Below are 15,703 nucleotides of genomic sequence, written 5' to 3' on the forward strand. Positions count from 1 at the left end.
AATTACAAGCAGTGGAAAGATAACTTAGTAAATTTCTGATAAATTAATTTATACCAGTTATTTGGAAAAGAATCTGGTAAATAATGCTGCAAGAATATTTCAATAAACACAACTGACTGTAACTTATTATACCATACAAAGTAAGTTATGCTTTGAATAAGCATTGTGATTCAAATAAAAACAGAAATATCTGCCACATGGTGTGATCAATTGAATAGCATTATTTGATGTAATATTTAATGAAACCATTTGTAGATAAATACCTGCCCTGCCCTATGTGCCCCTCTTGTTAATGCTAGCCTAATGCTACTATTCACCAAAGTTGGAGGAACTCACTACTACTCAGAAATCAGCATCCCTTTCACCATCGCCGTATTTAAAAGGCTGTTGCTCAGCTGGACAAGTTCCATCAGTCTGGAACTGCCATGCACCTTTCTCTACATTTACCTGAGAAATGATAGATGTAGAGAATTTGGCACCCTGCTTTGTAGATAGGCACGTAGAGGTACAGTTGTGTGGTGTGTAGGGGAGGACTGCCCTTTCCTCCAAGACTGGTTAGGGAAACCATGACACCAGACCCTGCAGGCCTGGTCCAAGATTGACACCCAGATCAATGCAATCTCAGCCATCTGGAGGAATATCGAGCAGTGTACGGAAAATACCAATGACCACCTCACATTCAACAGATAAATGCCACTATCTGGTCTCTGCTATGTCTTCTGGTGCATCCACTTCCCAGCAAGGCTCATGCTCAACCACACTCTTTATCGCATGCAAAACTTTCCCTCACTTGCTCTCCTCACTCCAACACCTCTATACTATTAACCTTGCATGTCCTCTGCACTGTCTACTCAGGACAATTCTGCACTTTTGCTCCACTTGGGCCAGTACTAATAGCTGTGCCAACCACTTCTTTTTTAATATCTTTACTCATTTCCTTTCTCTTATTCCAGGAGGAAACAACCCACAATAGGGCAGAAGGAGTCAACACAGACGCCTGGTGACCTGGCATTTGATTCCTCACTCCTTAGATAAACCTGACCCTGACACCCCAAGTAGCTAACTGACTGTGTCCAAGTTGCTGGACTGTTTTAAGGACTGCCCCTGACTTGACTGAGGCCTGCTAACAATCACATAAGGTTTTCTGGCTTTGTGTCTGTACTAGTCAACAAGGCAAGACAGAATTAATCTGAAGAGAAAGTGAGCACTGCAGATGCTGAAGATCAGAGTCGAGAATGTGGTGCTGGAAAAAAGCACAGCAGGTCAGGCAGCATCCAAGGAACAGGACAATCGACGTTTCGGCAAGGGCCCTTCATCAGGAATGAAGCTTGAGAGCCAATGGGGTGGGGCTGGGGGGAAGGTCACTGTGAGAGTGTGATAGGGAGATGGAGGTGGGAATAATGGTGATAGATTGGAGAGGAGGGTGGATCGGATAGGTGGGAAGCAAGATGGACAGGTAGGACAGGTCGTGAGGGCGGTGCCAAGTTGGAAGATTGGAACTGGGATAAGGTGGGGGAAATGGGGAAACTAGTGAAGTCCACATTTATGCTGTGTGTTTGAAAGGTCCCAAAGCAAAAGATGAGGCATTCTTCCTCCAGGTGTCCTATGGTTAGGGTGTGGCGATGGAGGAGGCCCAGGATCTGCAAGTAGAGCGCTTCAGAGAACATCTCTGGGACACCCGTACCAACCAACACCCACCGCCCTGTGGCCGAACACTTTAACTCCCCCCCCCCCACTCTGCCAAGGACATACAGGCCCTGGGCCTCCTCTATCGCCACACCCTAACCACATGACACCTGGAGGAAGAATGCCTCATCTTCCGCTTTGGGACCCTCCGAACACACAGCATAAATGTGGACTTCACCAGTTTCCTCATTTCCCTTTACCCCCCCACACTCCCATCCCAGCTCCAACCTTCCAACTCAGCACCACCCTCATGCCCTTTCCTACCTGACCATCTTCCTTCCCACCTATCCACTCCACCCTCCTCTCCAACCTATCACCATCACTCCCCCACCTACATCTACCTATCTCACTCTGATCCTCCCATTTATCTCTCCACCCCCTCGGTTCACTAGCCTCATTCCTGATGAAGGGTTCCTACCCAAAACGTCAATTCTCCTGCTCCTCGGATGCTGCCTGACTTGCTGTGCTTTTCCAGCACCACACTCTCGACTCAGAATTAATCTGAAAGACTGACAATTCTGGCTGAGGGGGAAAGTTGCAAAACGTCAAGGCAAGGCAAGGATTCTGCAAGCATCCAGGTAAGTTCAAAGTCAGTGAACCTTAAAGAGGGCAAACGAACTGTCCAGGTAGCCTGCTTCAATCCATCATCTAAATGCTTGCCCCTACACAGCAGTATTGCAATAATAATTGCCAATGCAACCCAAGAGGCAGCTTTAAAGAGCAGAATCATACTATAAATGGATCAGAGATGTGCCATGGCGCAGAGAAGTTAGCAAGTTCCATGGGTATGTGGTACACGCCCATGGTGGCTGCATGTTAATGAGATAAATCTGCAGTTAATTAGGGTGGCAAAAGTAATAATCCCCTTTAATAGTCATCTCGCCACTGCCTAGCAAAAATCTCATCTGGAGTCTGGAACTCTGTTGAAAAATACTAACAGAGGCTCCTGATTTCAGAATAGGCCATGCTGGACTTTTCAAGCAACATGGCTAAAGTCCCCTCACCTGACTTGATAGCTCAGATTTCTCACCGTAGCCCATGTCTTTCTGACCTCTATAACATTCTGTCTCTGTTTGTCTTATGGAGTATTTCACAACTTTACCAGGAAACCTTGCATGGTGTTTCTCGAACTGTTCATTTTTCAATTATTTGTAAACAGTGACACCACCCTAAGTTTCATTATAAATTCACCATTTCAACTTTGTTGATACATTTCTTTGATCCATTAGTTACATCGGATGAGAAAACCTGCTAGGCCTTGTAGCCAAAAGTTTGATGCAACTTGCACTTAGACTGTTTCTCAATACCACCAGTTACAGAGACTCAATCAAATTCCGATCTCAGCTTTTAAATTCTTACTTAACTGACACATTACTCTTTTTTTGACTTTGGACTTTGGACTGTTGAAAATGGTTTGTACGATTTCTGAGTCTGATGGTGTGAACAGTTTACAGTTCTGATTGGTCAAATTGTTCTAACAATTTGAAGGTTTCTATATAAATACTTCTAGCGTGAAAGTTTCGCAAAGTAGAAACCACCTCTGCTGAGGTTATGGTTTCCCTAAATGTAGTTGATTCCCCGATGAGTAGAGCTTGTTCTATGCTCTGAATTGAACTCAGAGCTACATTGTAGGCCATTCAGCCCCTCAAGCCTGGTCTGTCATTCAATAAGATCATGGCTGATTTGTGATCTAACTCCGTATGCATGCCTTGGGCCCATATCCCTTGATACCATTGCTTAATAAAAAGTTGTCTGTCTCAGATTTAAATTTAACAATTGATATGACATCAACCGTTGTTTGAGGAAGAGAGTTCCAAACCTTCACTACACTTTCCTTGGAGAAACACTTTCTAACATCTCTCCTGAATGGCCTGGCCCTAATCTTTAGACTTATACCCTTTGTTCTAGAATCTTCAACCAGTGGAAATAGTTTATCTTTACCCTGTCTCTCCCTGTCATGTCCTGAAGACTCAGCCTTCTAAATTCTAGGGAACAAAGGCTAATTTGTCTAAAATCTCCTCATAACCCTTGAAGTCCAGGTATCATCCTTGTAAACCTGTGCTGATCTCCCTTCAGGGCCAAAATATCCTTTCTCAGGTATGGTGCCCAGATCTGCTCACAGTACTCTAAGTCGGGCTTAACTGTATTACTGTAATATAACATCTGCATCCCTATGCCCTAACCCTTTAGATATGAGGGCCAGCATTGATTATTTTCTGCATTTGTTTGTGACATTTCAAAGAGCTATGCACCTAAACCCCCAAATTTCATTTAGCATCATCTTCTTTAAAAGAAAATCGTGATCTATCCTTTTTAGGTCCAAAATGGATGACCTCACACTTGTTTACCTTAAAATCCACCTGCTACAGCTTTGCCCATTCACCTCATCTGTTGGTATCCTATTGTAATTTTATGATGTTGTCAACATTGTCTACGTTGTTGCCCAATTTGGTGCTGTCAGCAAATTTGGATATTTGACTTTTTAATGTCATTATCCAAACTGTTAATGAACATTGTAAATACTTAAGCTCCCAACAGAGATATTTTTGAAGTAAAACTTCGAACCTTCTGTTCTGAAGTCTAGATTAAACCAGTTGCCATGCTGTTTATATTGGTTGTCATTGACCCTACACATTAAACATTTCATTCATTGACATTGCAGAAGATCTTCAAAGCTGCAATAACATGCTTTCTTGGAACTGATGTATCTCGGACACTATTCCAAATGAGAGAGGATGGAGTCAGAGGGAAGGGTGGGAGAGAGGAGAGGTGGAAGTGTGGGTGTCCCTGAATTGTTGCATCTTGAGTTCTTTAATGCATGAAAGGAAAATAAACCATCCCCGTCTCCTATCATGTATTTACTAACTCTTCTCATCTCCTGCTCTCTGATACTGAACATTCTATACTCAGCAAGGGTCTATCCCTCCGCGCCCCCAATTCAATAACATTTGGGCACAACATGATATTGAACTCTTCTTCTGACGCCTTCACCTCCGTCCCTGTTTCTTGGACAGATCTCTTCATCCACTTCCAATTTGCTCCCTCCACATAGACTCCTCCCACAAGCCTTTTACTGACCCTCCAACTGTTCATTGAGAACTGTCAACGTGATATTGGTCACCTCAATCTCTCTGTACCCCCCTTGCTGCCCCACCCCCCAATTATCCCAACCCATCTCCCTCTGAAGTGACTGCATTCTATGCTCTCCGATCCAATCCTAACTTTGTAATTAAGCCTGCTGACAGGAGTGGCGCTGTTGCAGTCTGGCGGACTGATCTCTACATTGCAGAGGCTGGGTGCCAACTCTCAAATACCTCCTCCTATCTCCCCATAGACCATGACCCCACTATGGAACACCAGACCATTATGTCCACAACAGTCACTAGTGTCATTTTATCCATTGATCTCTGTCCTGGTGCCTCCAAGCTCATAGGCCCCAATCCCGTACAACCTATTTCTACCTCCTTTCCAAAGTCCACAGGATTGCCAGCTGCCTGGGCAGATCCATTGTTTCTACCTGCTTCTGATCCACAGAACTCGTTTCTTCCTACCTCAACTCGATTTATTTTCTCCCCTTGTACAATGGCTTCCCACTTACATCCATTCTTCTTCTGACACTTTACACCAGTTTCAGAATTTCTAATTTGCGGGCTCCTGCCAGCTCCTCTTTTTATCACAGACATGCAATCTCTTTACACAGTCCCCATCCAGATAGTCTGGGTTCGCCACTTCTTCCTGGAACCGTCCTCATCCTCCACTGCCACCCTTTACCTGGCCAAACTTGTCCTCACCCAAATCAATTTCTCTTTTAACTCCTCTTACTTTGTTTAGGTCAAAGGTGTAGCCATGGGTACTCACATGGTCCCCAGTTATGCCTATCTCTTTACGAGGTACATGGAACAACTCTTTCTCCAGTACGTTGATGACATCATCAGTGCTGCTTCATTCTCATTCAGAATTAGAAAAAATAATCAATTTTGCTTTCAATTTCCACCTTGCTCTCACCCTCACCTGGTCCATCTCCAACTTCTCCCTTCCCTTCCTCGACATCTTTGTTCCTATTTCTAGGTATAGGCTGGCCACCGATATCTCTAGAAACCCGCCAACCCCAACAGTTACCTTGACTATACACCCTCACACCCTGCTTCCGTAAAGACTACATTCCATTCTCCTACTTCCTTCAATAAGGGGACCTCGCAAATGTCCTCCTTTTTCCTCAACCGGGGGTTCTCCGCCACTGTGGTTGACAGGGCTGTCAGCTGTGTCTGACCTACCTACCATAGTAGGTCACTCACCGCCTCCGTCCCCTCCCACAACAGCATTAAGATCCCTATCATTCTCACCTACCATTCCACAAGTATCCATATCAAAAGGATCATAAGCTGACATTTCTGTCACCTCCAGTGGGATGCCACCACTAAGGCATATTCAGCGTCCTCCCTTGTTAGCCTTCCACAGGGATTGTTCCCCTCTGGGACACCTTGGTGTATTCCTTCACTTCCAACATTTCCCCATGCTCCCACAGCACCTTCCCATCCAATTGAAGAAGGTGTAAGACCTGCCCATTTACTTGCTCCCTTCTTACCATCCAAGGTCCCAGACACCTCCTAGGGGAAGCAGGGCTTTACATGCACTTAACTCAATCTAGTCTGCTGTATTCACTGCTGACAGTCTGGTCTGCTCTACAGTGGGGAGACAAAGCGTAAGTAGATGGGCAACTACTTTACAGAACATCTATGTGCTGTCCTGAGCTTTCAGTTGTCTGCCATTTTAACACACCACTGTGTTTCCTGGCCAATGTACCTGTCTTGGGCTTGCTGCAGTGCTCCAATGAAGCTCAGTGCAAGCTGGAAGAACAGCATTTCATTTTTCACTTGGGAACCCACAACCTTCTGGACTCAATATCAAGTACAATAATTTCAGGGCCTGAGCACCTTCTCCCTTGTCTAGCCCAACTCCCACACAACAGGCCTTATCATCACATGGGCTGCTACCACAAACAACCCATTATCAGCCAGTAATGATCCCCCACACTTTGTCAGCCAATCTGTTTTTCTCTTTCTCTCTAAGCTGCATCTCCACCTATCATTTACCCTTTCCCCCTCTCCTCAGTCCTTCTCTAGCATATATACCAACCTTTTCCTAGCTACTATCCATTCTGAAGAAGGGACCCAAGACCTTAACTCTGCTTTCTTTACACAGATCCTCCCTGACCTGTTGAGTTTTTCAGCAACTCCTGATGTTGTTACTGAATTCCAGCATCTGCAGTTCTTTGGTTATTTCACTTGGTGATATTTGGTGTAAATTAAAAATTTTGCACATAATGTCGAATGATTGGAAGTATTCCAATGCTCTCAAAGGCATTAATCTGTTCTTTCTTCTGGACTTGAAGACATTAAAATCAAATATAGTAAAACAAGTATAGATGTCTAGAGAATCTAATTATATACCTTTAGGAGCAATATCTGCAACTTCTAGTAGAGTATAATTAGCCACCTGAATGCAGTAATTATTCTTTTGGGAACAAATGCATTTGTTTGAACCAGAAAGCATCTGTTCTACTTTCTTCACAGTGATGCTTCACATTGTATAATTTTAACTTTTATTCCCTTTTGAGTAAGTCCAACATTGACTTATATTAATAACTTAAAAATATAAGCCCAGTGCAAAATATAGACACCCACAGAAATGCCACATTGTTAACTTATCAATGTTCTGTTGACTATTCAGAAGTAACAAATCTGACAATTAGAATTGAATAATGTAGTTAAATTACTGATAAAGTATTCCACTTGTTTTTTGGAAAGAATTATTTTATTTTTCTCCCAAAATTTTCACTCCTTTGGAGTATTGATTTATGTTAAAGTTATGCTCAAATATAAGGCCAGGAAGCCTGAAGAAAGCAGAGACCATGTATCAACCAAATCCAAAAAAAGGTATTTCCCCAAACTAATTATTGATATTTAATAATTGTCAAAATGGTTTCAACAGGTGTATTCGTTTCAATTATATATAGTCAGACTGATACACTAATAGGTGGTGAAATATTGTTGAAGTTGGAAATGCTAACTAAGTAAGCATGTTTCAAATTGGTGAACATTCAAGTTAACATAGCTAAATGTCTTTTGGATTGTTGGGGTCTCACTACCCTTTTATTGATAATAATCTTGTGTATGTTACTTTAAAAATATCCAACATTTTGATAAGCTTGCTCTTAAATACCTGATATCCATCTTGCACATTAAAGAACTTGGCAACATTTTGAACAGCAAGATCCTGTACAACTTAAAGGATACCAAGGTTGAGGCCATACTAATAAGTGTTAGTACCAAATATCTTTCTCGAAGAAAAGAGAGCAAAAAGAATGCTGTACCATGAGCTGCAACAAATGTGAAATGTGGCACTCAAAGTGATGAGAGTGTGGAATTCACGGCCACAGAAAATAAAAACAGGAGGCCAGAATTTTGAATTTTTTCAAGGAGGACTAAGGTGTAGTTCTTAGGACTAAAGGTATCAAAAGATATGGGGTGAAAGCAGGAGCAGGATACCAATTGGATGGTTAGCCATGATCAAGTTGCATGCTGGAGCAGGCTCAAAGGGTTGAATAGCCTACTCCTGCTCATATTTACTATGAAAGTTGTAAGAACATGCTTGAGCAGATCTCAATCCTATGTGAACCTGTTTTGACAGCTGGGAAACTTGCAATTGATCACGTAAGCTTGCAAAAAATGCCAACAGCAGTAATATAAATAGCAGCAATCTCTTGACACCACCTAAACTGTCTCAGTCTGTGAAGTACATTGAAAAACTTGGCCCTCATGAGTGGTTACTATTGCCATCAACACTGATTTTTTTTTCTAATAAGGTTGCAGTTTCTGAGAATAAATTATTAGATTTGAGCTTTCTCCCTTTTTTGTATCAAATGTCCATTTTCTGTGAATCAGGATGTTTTTCAGAACTGAAGAAGAGTTATATCAGACTTGAAATATCAAACTATTTATTTCGTCCCAGATGCTGCTGGATCTGTTGAGTTTCTCCAGTATTCTCAGTTTGTTTCAGATTTCCAGCTTCAATAGTATTTTGCTTTTATTATTAATGCTTCCCATGGCAGTTTTGACTAACGGACAGAAGGGACCCTAGTTTAATTTTCCTGTTACCAGCATGGAGGCCCCGAGGTCTTTCTCTGTCTATCTTGTTTAACTATCTCAACAAAGGATCAAAAGTAGAACCATGTGAAGCTATTATAGTATATGATGCAATATTCCATAAAATTGTTCTATGTGCATCATCAAAGATCTGATTTCTTTTACAGTAACAGGGTGAAAAAGGTTTGTGATTTCATTGATGTTTGAATTTGGCCTCTATCTGTTCCCTTTATTCTCATGGTAGTTCATGTCCAGCTACTTTGTAGAATGTAGCTTTTTTAGTTACATAGCACTACACACACTGCATTTTTCCTTCTGTTGTACAACTGACTAGAGTCTGCAAAAATTATAAAGAATCATAACGCTTTGCATATTTTTATCCAAAATTACCAGGTTTTCTGTAGTTTTCACTCACATTTAAGTAGTATATAGGATATTATTTAGTAAAGAAAGACTATGCCATAAATTTGGCGAGAATGATTTCTTCTGAGTATTAGCAGTACAGTTACTACAAGTTGGGAAAAACAAAAGTTTCCCCAACTTGGGACAGTATTTTATGAGTAAAACGTCTCCGGAGAGTGCTCGAGGTGGTATTTCTGCCTCTCATTCACGAGGAAGCCCCACTACATGGACCTAGCAGCTGTCAGTCCAAATGGCAGCTACATGGTCCCAACAGTGCCATCTTGAGTGATGCCCACTGCTAAGACTGCAAAGTGTCCCAGCAGTCTGAAGTGCGAGAACCCTCAACAGTGCGTATGTATAGGATCTCGCAGCAGGGAGTGGAAGAGTGGCCCAGAGGAGGTGATGGTCAAGATGATGAGGTCAGGCAGGGAGAGAAAACCAGGAGGCAGACAAATCTTAGGGCCAAACCCTGAACTCTGACTTCCATTTCCTATTCCCAACCCCCATGGTTGAGATCTAATGGGCTTCACATTTGAACACTTTAATCAGGCCAAGAAATTACAGCCAGATGCAAAATAATTCTTTGATCTCAACTGACAGAAGAGCCACTTCCCTAGCAGTCATCGCTTTCTCCTACTCTCACTCCCTGACTTGCCCTAATGTGTACAATTTCAGGTAAGGTGGCAAGAAATCCTGTCCATAATATTGAAATACTCGATACAAGCAGTGACTTATGCTGCTGATGTGAGTGGCAATAATATGCTTCTTCTCAAAACTCGCTAATGTTTTTTGTTGTTTGTAGACGATTGGCCTAGTGGGTGGCAATTACTTCAAGAAGTAAATAAAGAGAAAATAACAAAACCCTTTTGGCAATTTTTTTTTAGTCAATAAACTAAATAAGTACTCTATATTACATATGCAACAATAGTTTATATTCATTAATTTCCATGATATAACTTATATAAACAATATGCTGCACATAAAACAGTAACAAATAACAAATCCTCCGTTGTTCTCAAAATATACAGAGACGTTATTATTTACTGCTGTTTTTCTTGAATTGAGATAATTTGGATATTCTTGAATTAATAAAGAAAGGAGTCAAGTAACTGCCAGTCCAGAGAATCCATCAAAAAGAATAATTAGCTTTGAATTGACCTTGTGATTTAATTTAATTGTATGCTTGGATTTGAACAGTCTGTGTAACCATGTTAGCACATGATCATTGAATTTCTGCTTAAGACTGTGCATAATCAATACCTCAGGTAATCAGCTAGTACAGAAAAATAAACAAAACCTTCAGTTTAAAGGTCTGATTTTAGGAACTAGTAATTGTTTATTTTGAATATGCTAGAAACATTTTAGCTGGTTTTAGATAAATAAAATGCAAAGAGAAAGTACATTATGAAATTAAAAACTGGATTGAATCATTTCTGAATAGTAATCACTGTGATGTCAGCAACTGAAAATATGCATACAAGATCCTACGGGGAAAAAAGAACTGAGATCAGGGATTAATTTATTTGATTTTGGTGATGTTGGTTCTCTAGAAATGTTGACCAGGATACTAATAGAGATCTTACTCTTTGAATTTTGCCATATGATATTTACATTCACTTGACCAGGAAACAACTTAATATGTCATCTGAAAGACAGCACTTGGAGAATTTCTCAGTTGGTTAGTGAATTGAGAGTCAAGTCCTGGCATTAAACCCACAATCTTGTGACTCAGGCATGCCTGCTTAACAGAGAAAAATATTTTGTTCTGCATCTTATAAGGAAAATATTATTAAGATGTAAACCTTCTTCTACTTACTATCTACAATTGGAATCTGTGCCTGCATATTTCATTCCTTACAGTCCATAGAAAGCACTTAGTTCCCAGATAGAGCAAAGAGGGAAGGGTCAAAGATTGATTTAGTTGATTTGCTGCCTGAACTAACTAGCACAGATTTCCCTTAACTTCCTAAATTGAGCAGGACTGTGCCTTTACCTGCAGTGGGGTGGTATTCTAATTAGGCTGAAGGTAATGTTCAATTGAGATCTAATGGGCTTCACATTTGAACACTTTAATCAGGCCAAGAAATTATAGCCAGATGCAAAATAATTATTTGATCTCAACTGACAAATGAGTCACTTCCCTAGCAGTCATTGCTTTCTCCTACTCTCGCTCCCTGACTTCCCCTAATGTGTACAATTTCAGGTAAGGTGGCAAGAGATCCTGTCCATAATATTGAAGTACTCGATACAAGCAGTGACTTATGCTGCTGATGTGAGCGGCAATAATATGCTTCTTCTCAAAACTCGATAATGTTTTTTGTTGTTTGTAGACGATTGGCCTTTCCATTACATTCATCCATGGGGCATCCAAACAGAGGAGTAACCTAAAAGTCACTTAGTGTATCAGAACTCTCTGTCGACCAATAGCAATCCAAGAAAACCCAGAAAATGGAACCTGGCTAAAAATAGATGTTGAGTCCTTTGGCAGGTTGATATGGAGTCTTGGAGCTTCTGGCTACAGCATAGGTTTGTTAACTGATGGGAGGACCAAATGGAAAATTAGCCTTTAAATAATTTATTGCAAACATTGTTTGAGGAGATCAAATAGTATGTGACATATGTAACTGTTCATTTTAAAAGAGAAGAAAAATATAAAACACTTGTAAAAATGACTGAAAAGTTTATTTCTTTAATTTTAAAGGCATCCTGAACTCGCAGCTGTTTGCCAAAGTCTTAGTACATTTATCCTATATCCTGGACCTGAGGCAAAGAACCTAGAAGAACTTGAACTTGACTCATCACTGTCCCCATATAATATTATCATCATCGATGGAACGTGGAGCCAGGCCAAGGGGATGTTTTATGGAAATTCTCTTTTCCGCTTCCCAAAACAAGTACGTATTAGATTACAATATCGCAGCAAAACATTGCTTCAGTATCTTTTAAAAATAAAGTGTATATTTGTTTTTTTCTATATGATCAACCAGAGATCGTGATAGGGACTCAATAACCTGGCCTTGGTTGAATTAACTGCCTTGGTTGAGTTGGTAGTAGGACATTAATCTCGGACTTCAGACTTGGAAAAGGGAAAGTCAGCCATTGTTTCACCCTTGTTAAAATTTAAAGTTAGCCTTGATCAAAATTATCTCAATATGAGCTAGTCAAATTCAGAAGTAGTATCATTGTATGATGCGCAGCTTACAATGAAAGAGAATACATCAGTGATCAGATTTTCAGTCAATGAAATGTCATATGGGCATTCCTTGGGCAGACAAACTCGACTTCAGACCAGGGACCATTTCAACACAGAAATGGTAGAAAGGGTTTATCAGTTACTGAGGCAAGAGAATAAAGTTGTATACCATATTAAACAAAAAAAGTAAAGAGCTGAGAATGTTGGAAATCAGAAACAAAAACAGAAATTGCTTGAAGATGCAGCAGGTCTGGCAGAATCTGTGGAGAGGAAGTAGATTTAATGTTTCGTGTCCAGTGATCCTTTTTCTGAAGATTGGTCGCTGGACCCAAAACATTAGCTCTGCTTTCACTCCATATATGCAGCCAGACCTGCTGTGTTTTTGCAGCAATTTCTGGTTTTTGTTAATTGCTAATGAAGATGTTTATTGACTATTATGAAAATTAGGATTTTAATCACCTTTTATTGTGGTACTTTTATTTGAAAACTTGCGAGAATACATTTTGAATGTACTTTGTTCCCTTCAGATTTTGTAGAGGCTCATATTATTTTGCTTTGCTTGTCTTTGCATTGGATATATAATGAAGTTATTGTATAGTGTGGCTTTTTATACACTGGAGAAGAAGCTACCATTTAGTATTATCCGAAGTTGAGATGAAGCGAAAGATTTTTGAAACATTTGTTTCTTTCTTTTTATCAATTTATATCTTTCTTCCTTTTTATTTATGTTATGGTTATTATAGATCTTCAAACATTGCAGTCAGAATTCTTCATACATTTTTTTAAAATGCTAGAGGGGACATAACACAATATTACAGGAAGTACATAATTGCTCTAGAGAGAGTGCAGAGAAGATTTAGTAGAATGTTGCCAGGGCTGGAGACTGTAGCTACGAGAATGGATTAGAGATAGGTGTTGTTCTCCCTGGAACATTGAAGGCTGAGGGGTGATATGATTGAAATATGCAAAATTGAGAGGGATAGGGATAGAGTAGCCAAGGGGAACCTATTTACCTTAGTAGAGAGTACAAAAACCAGGGGTCATAGACTCAGGCTAAGTGGCAGACGGAGTAGAGAAGACATGAGGAAAAACGTTTTAGGCAGAAGGAGTGGGTGTCTGGAATTCGCTTCCTGAGTTGGTGGTGGAGGCACAGTCCCTAAAGTCTTTTTAAAAAGTCACTGGACCTGCACGTTAACTGCTGTAAGCTGCAAGGCTATGGACTGTCTGCAGAAAGACAGAATTTGAAAGGGCATCCGGGCCAAATGGCCCCCTTCTGTCCTGTATCATTTCTATAGTTCTATGGTACTATGACAGAAACGGAACTTGTAATATACCAAAATATCAGAACTACACAAATCCCACCATTCCATAACACTAGTGAGGAAAGGCATCTTGAACATTTGGCTGCATGTAGCCTGACAGAATATGAATCATTTTGCTTGTGATGGGAATATTCCCTTTAATTTTCTTTTGTCTATGGTCTCTCAGAGAATGTGAGCAGGCAGGATCGTGGAATTGAGATAGAGATTAGCTAAGCATTCAGCGTTGAAACTGGTTCAATGGGCTGTGTTTGTCTTCTCCTGTTCCTATTTGTTATTTATTTCATAGCAATCCCCTGAACTGGAATCAGACCAGTGACCTGGCAGAAAAGATTAGTAGAGACGTGAATAGACTTTAAATGAATAAAACAAACAGAGGGATCTGGTGAAAAATATGGGGTCAAAAATTAAAATACAAGCTACATGAACAAACATCATTGTGGGATAGGAGTATAAAATGACTGCTTAAAGTCAGGTGAACAATTATTTTTAAAAAAAGTCAAAATGGCTGGACAGCAAAACTTGCATCTGCCTCAGACAGAACAAGTGCAGGCAGTTTGTGAATCATGACCCCAAACTTTTATAATGCTACCAATAAATGTTGCACCTACATCTTTAAATGAGAAGAGCAAAGGGATCGGAGCTAGAGAATCATTGGAAGTGAGAACAGATTAATAAAACATAACAAAGCAAACCAACTTGGCCATACATTTCTGGAGCAATGTAATTGAAAAGTAGGGAAGTCATGTCAAACTGTTTGGGTCCTTGGTTATACAACCCTTTGGAATACTGTGATCAGCTCAGGCCTCCATATTGTAGAGCCATTAGGGTCTATATCACAGTAGAAGGTTCTCTGTCCCATCAAGTCTATGCAGTTCAAAAACAGGCACCTAATTATTCTAATCCTATTTTCCTTGGCCTTGTATACCTTGGCAATGCAAGTGCACATTTAATACTTTTTAATCTTATGTCAGTTTCTATCTCTACCTCTCTTTCAAGCAGAGAGTTCCAAATTCTCATCATCCTCTGGATAAAAAATATTTTTCCTCACGTTCCCTCTAAACCTCCTTCCCCTTACCTTCAATCTTTGTGCCCCCTATCATTGACCCCTCCACCAGGAGTAAAGGTCTTTTCTTGTCCACTGTCTATGTATCTCACAATATTATAAATCTCAATAATCTTCCCCTCAGACTCCGCTGCTCAAAGGAAAACAACCCCATTCTATCCAATATTTCTTCATAATTAAAGCTCTAGAACCCAGGCAACATCCTGGCAAAACCCCTCTGCACTCTTGCTAATGCAATCATAACACTCAGTTGTGTGGATTTTAGAACTGCATACAATACCATAGTTGTGGCCTTACCCACATTTTATACAGTTCCAGCATAATGTCTCTGCTCTTAAGCTTTATGCCTTGGCTAATCAAAGCAAGTATTCTATATTCCACCTTAACCACTTTATCCACCTGCCCTGCTACCTGTAGGGACTGGTGAAGATGCACACCAAAATCCCTCTGATTTTCAGTGTTCCCATGCTCCTATCATTCATCATGAATTCCCTTAGCTGCGTGTCGTGCTCAAGACATCATCTCACACTTATACAGATTGAATTCCATTTGACACTGGTCAGTCCATCTGACCTCCTCATCTATATCTTTCTGTAATCTAAGGCCATCCTCCTCATGATTAACCACCCTACCAATTTCTGTATCGTTGAGATCAATGAGAAAGCAACTTTGATGTTTTTACAGATCTGCTGTCAAGGCCTGTGCTGTAGAAACTGAACTCTGCACTTAATGTTTTAAATCATCCAAATATATTTCACGGGTTGAAGGAAAACTGAGACACTGAGCAAGAATTAGGAACAGATATAGTCTCAAGAAAGAGCAGAAAGGCAGACAAATTGATGAATTCTTGACTTCAGTGAGCAAATGCATTTTATTGGATCTAACATGATAT

General features: G+C 40.4%; 1 protein-coding gene across 3 annotated transcripts in view; it reads left to right on the forward strand.

The window, feature by feature from the left end:
* The window catches only part of dtwd2 (DTW motif tRNA-uridine aminocarboxypropyltransferase 2), a 116,817-nt gene that overhangs the window by 66,752 nt on the left and 34,362 nt on the right, over positions 1-15,703 (forward strand). For all 3 annotated transcript variants that reach the window (XM_087998370.1, XM_087998377.1, XM_043711426.2), the window contains exon 4: positions 11,935-12,127. In XM_087998370.1, coding sequence (XP_087854496.1) covers positions 11,935-12,127 — 193 coding nt within the window. The remainder of the gene's footprint in view (positions 1-11,934; positions 12,128-15,703) is intronic.

This window comes from Chiloscyllium plagiosum, unplaced genomic scaffold (assembly GCF_037043375.1).
Source record: "Chiloscyllium plagiosum isolate Xiang-an unplaced genomic scaffold, Cpla_swu_hap1 HiC_scaffold_2, whole genome shotgun sequence".
NCBI classification, from domain to species: domain Eukaryota; kingdom Metazoa; phylum Chordata; class Chondrichthyes; order Orectolobiformes; family Hemiscylliidae; genus Chiloscyllium; species Chiloscyllium plagiosum.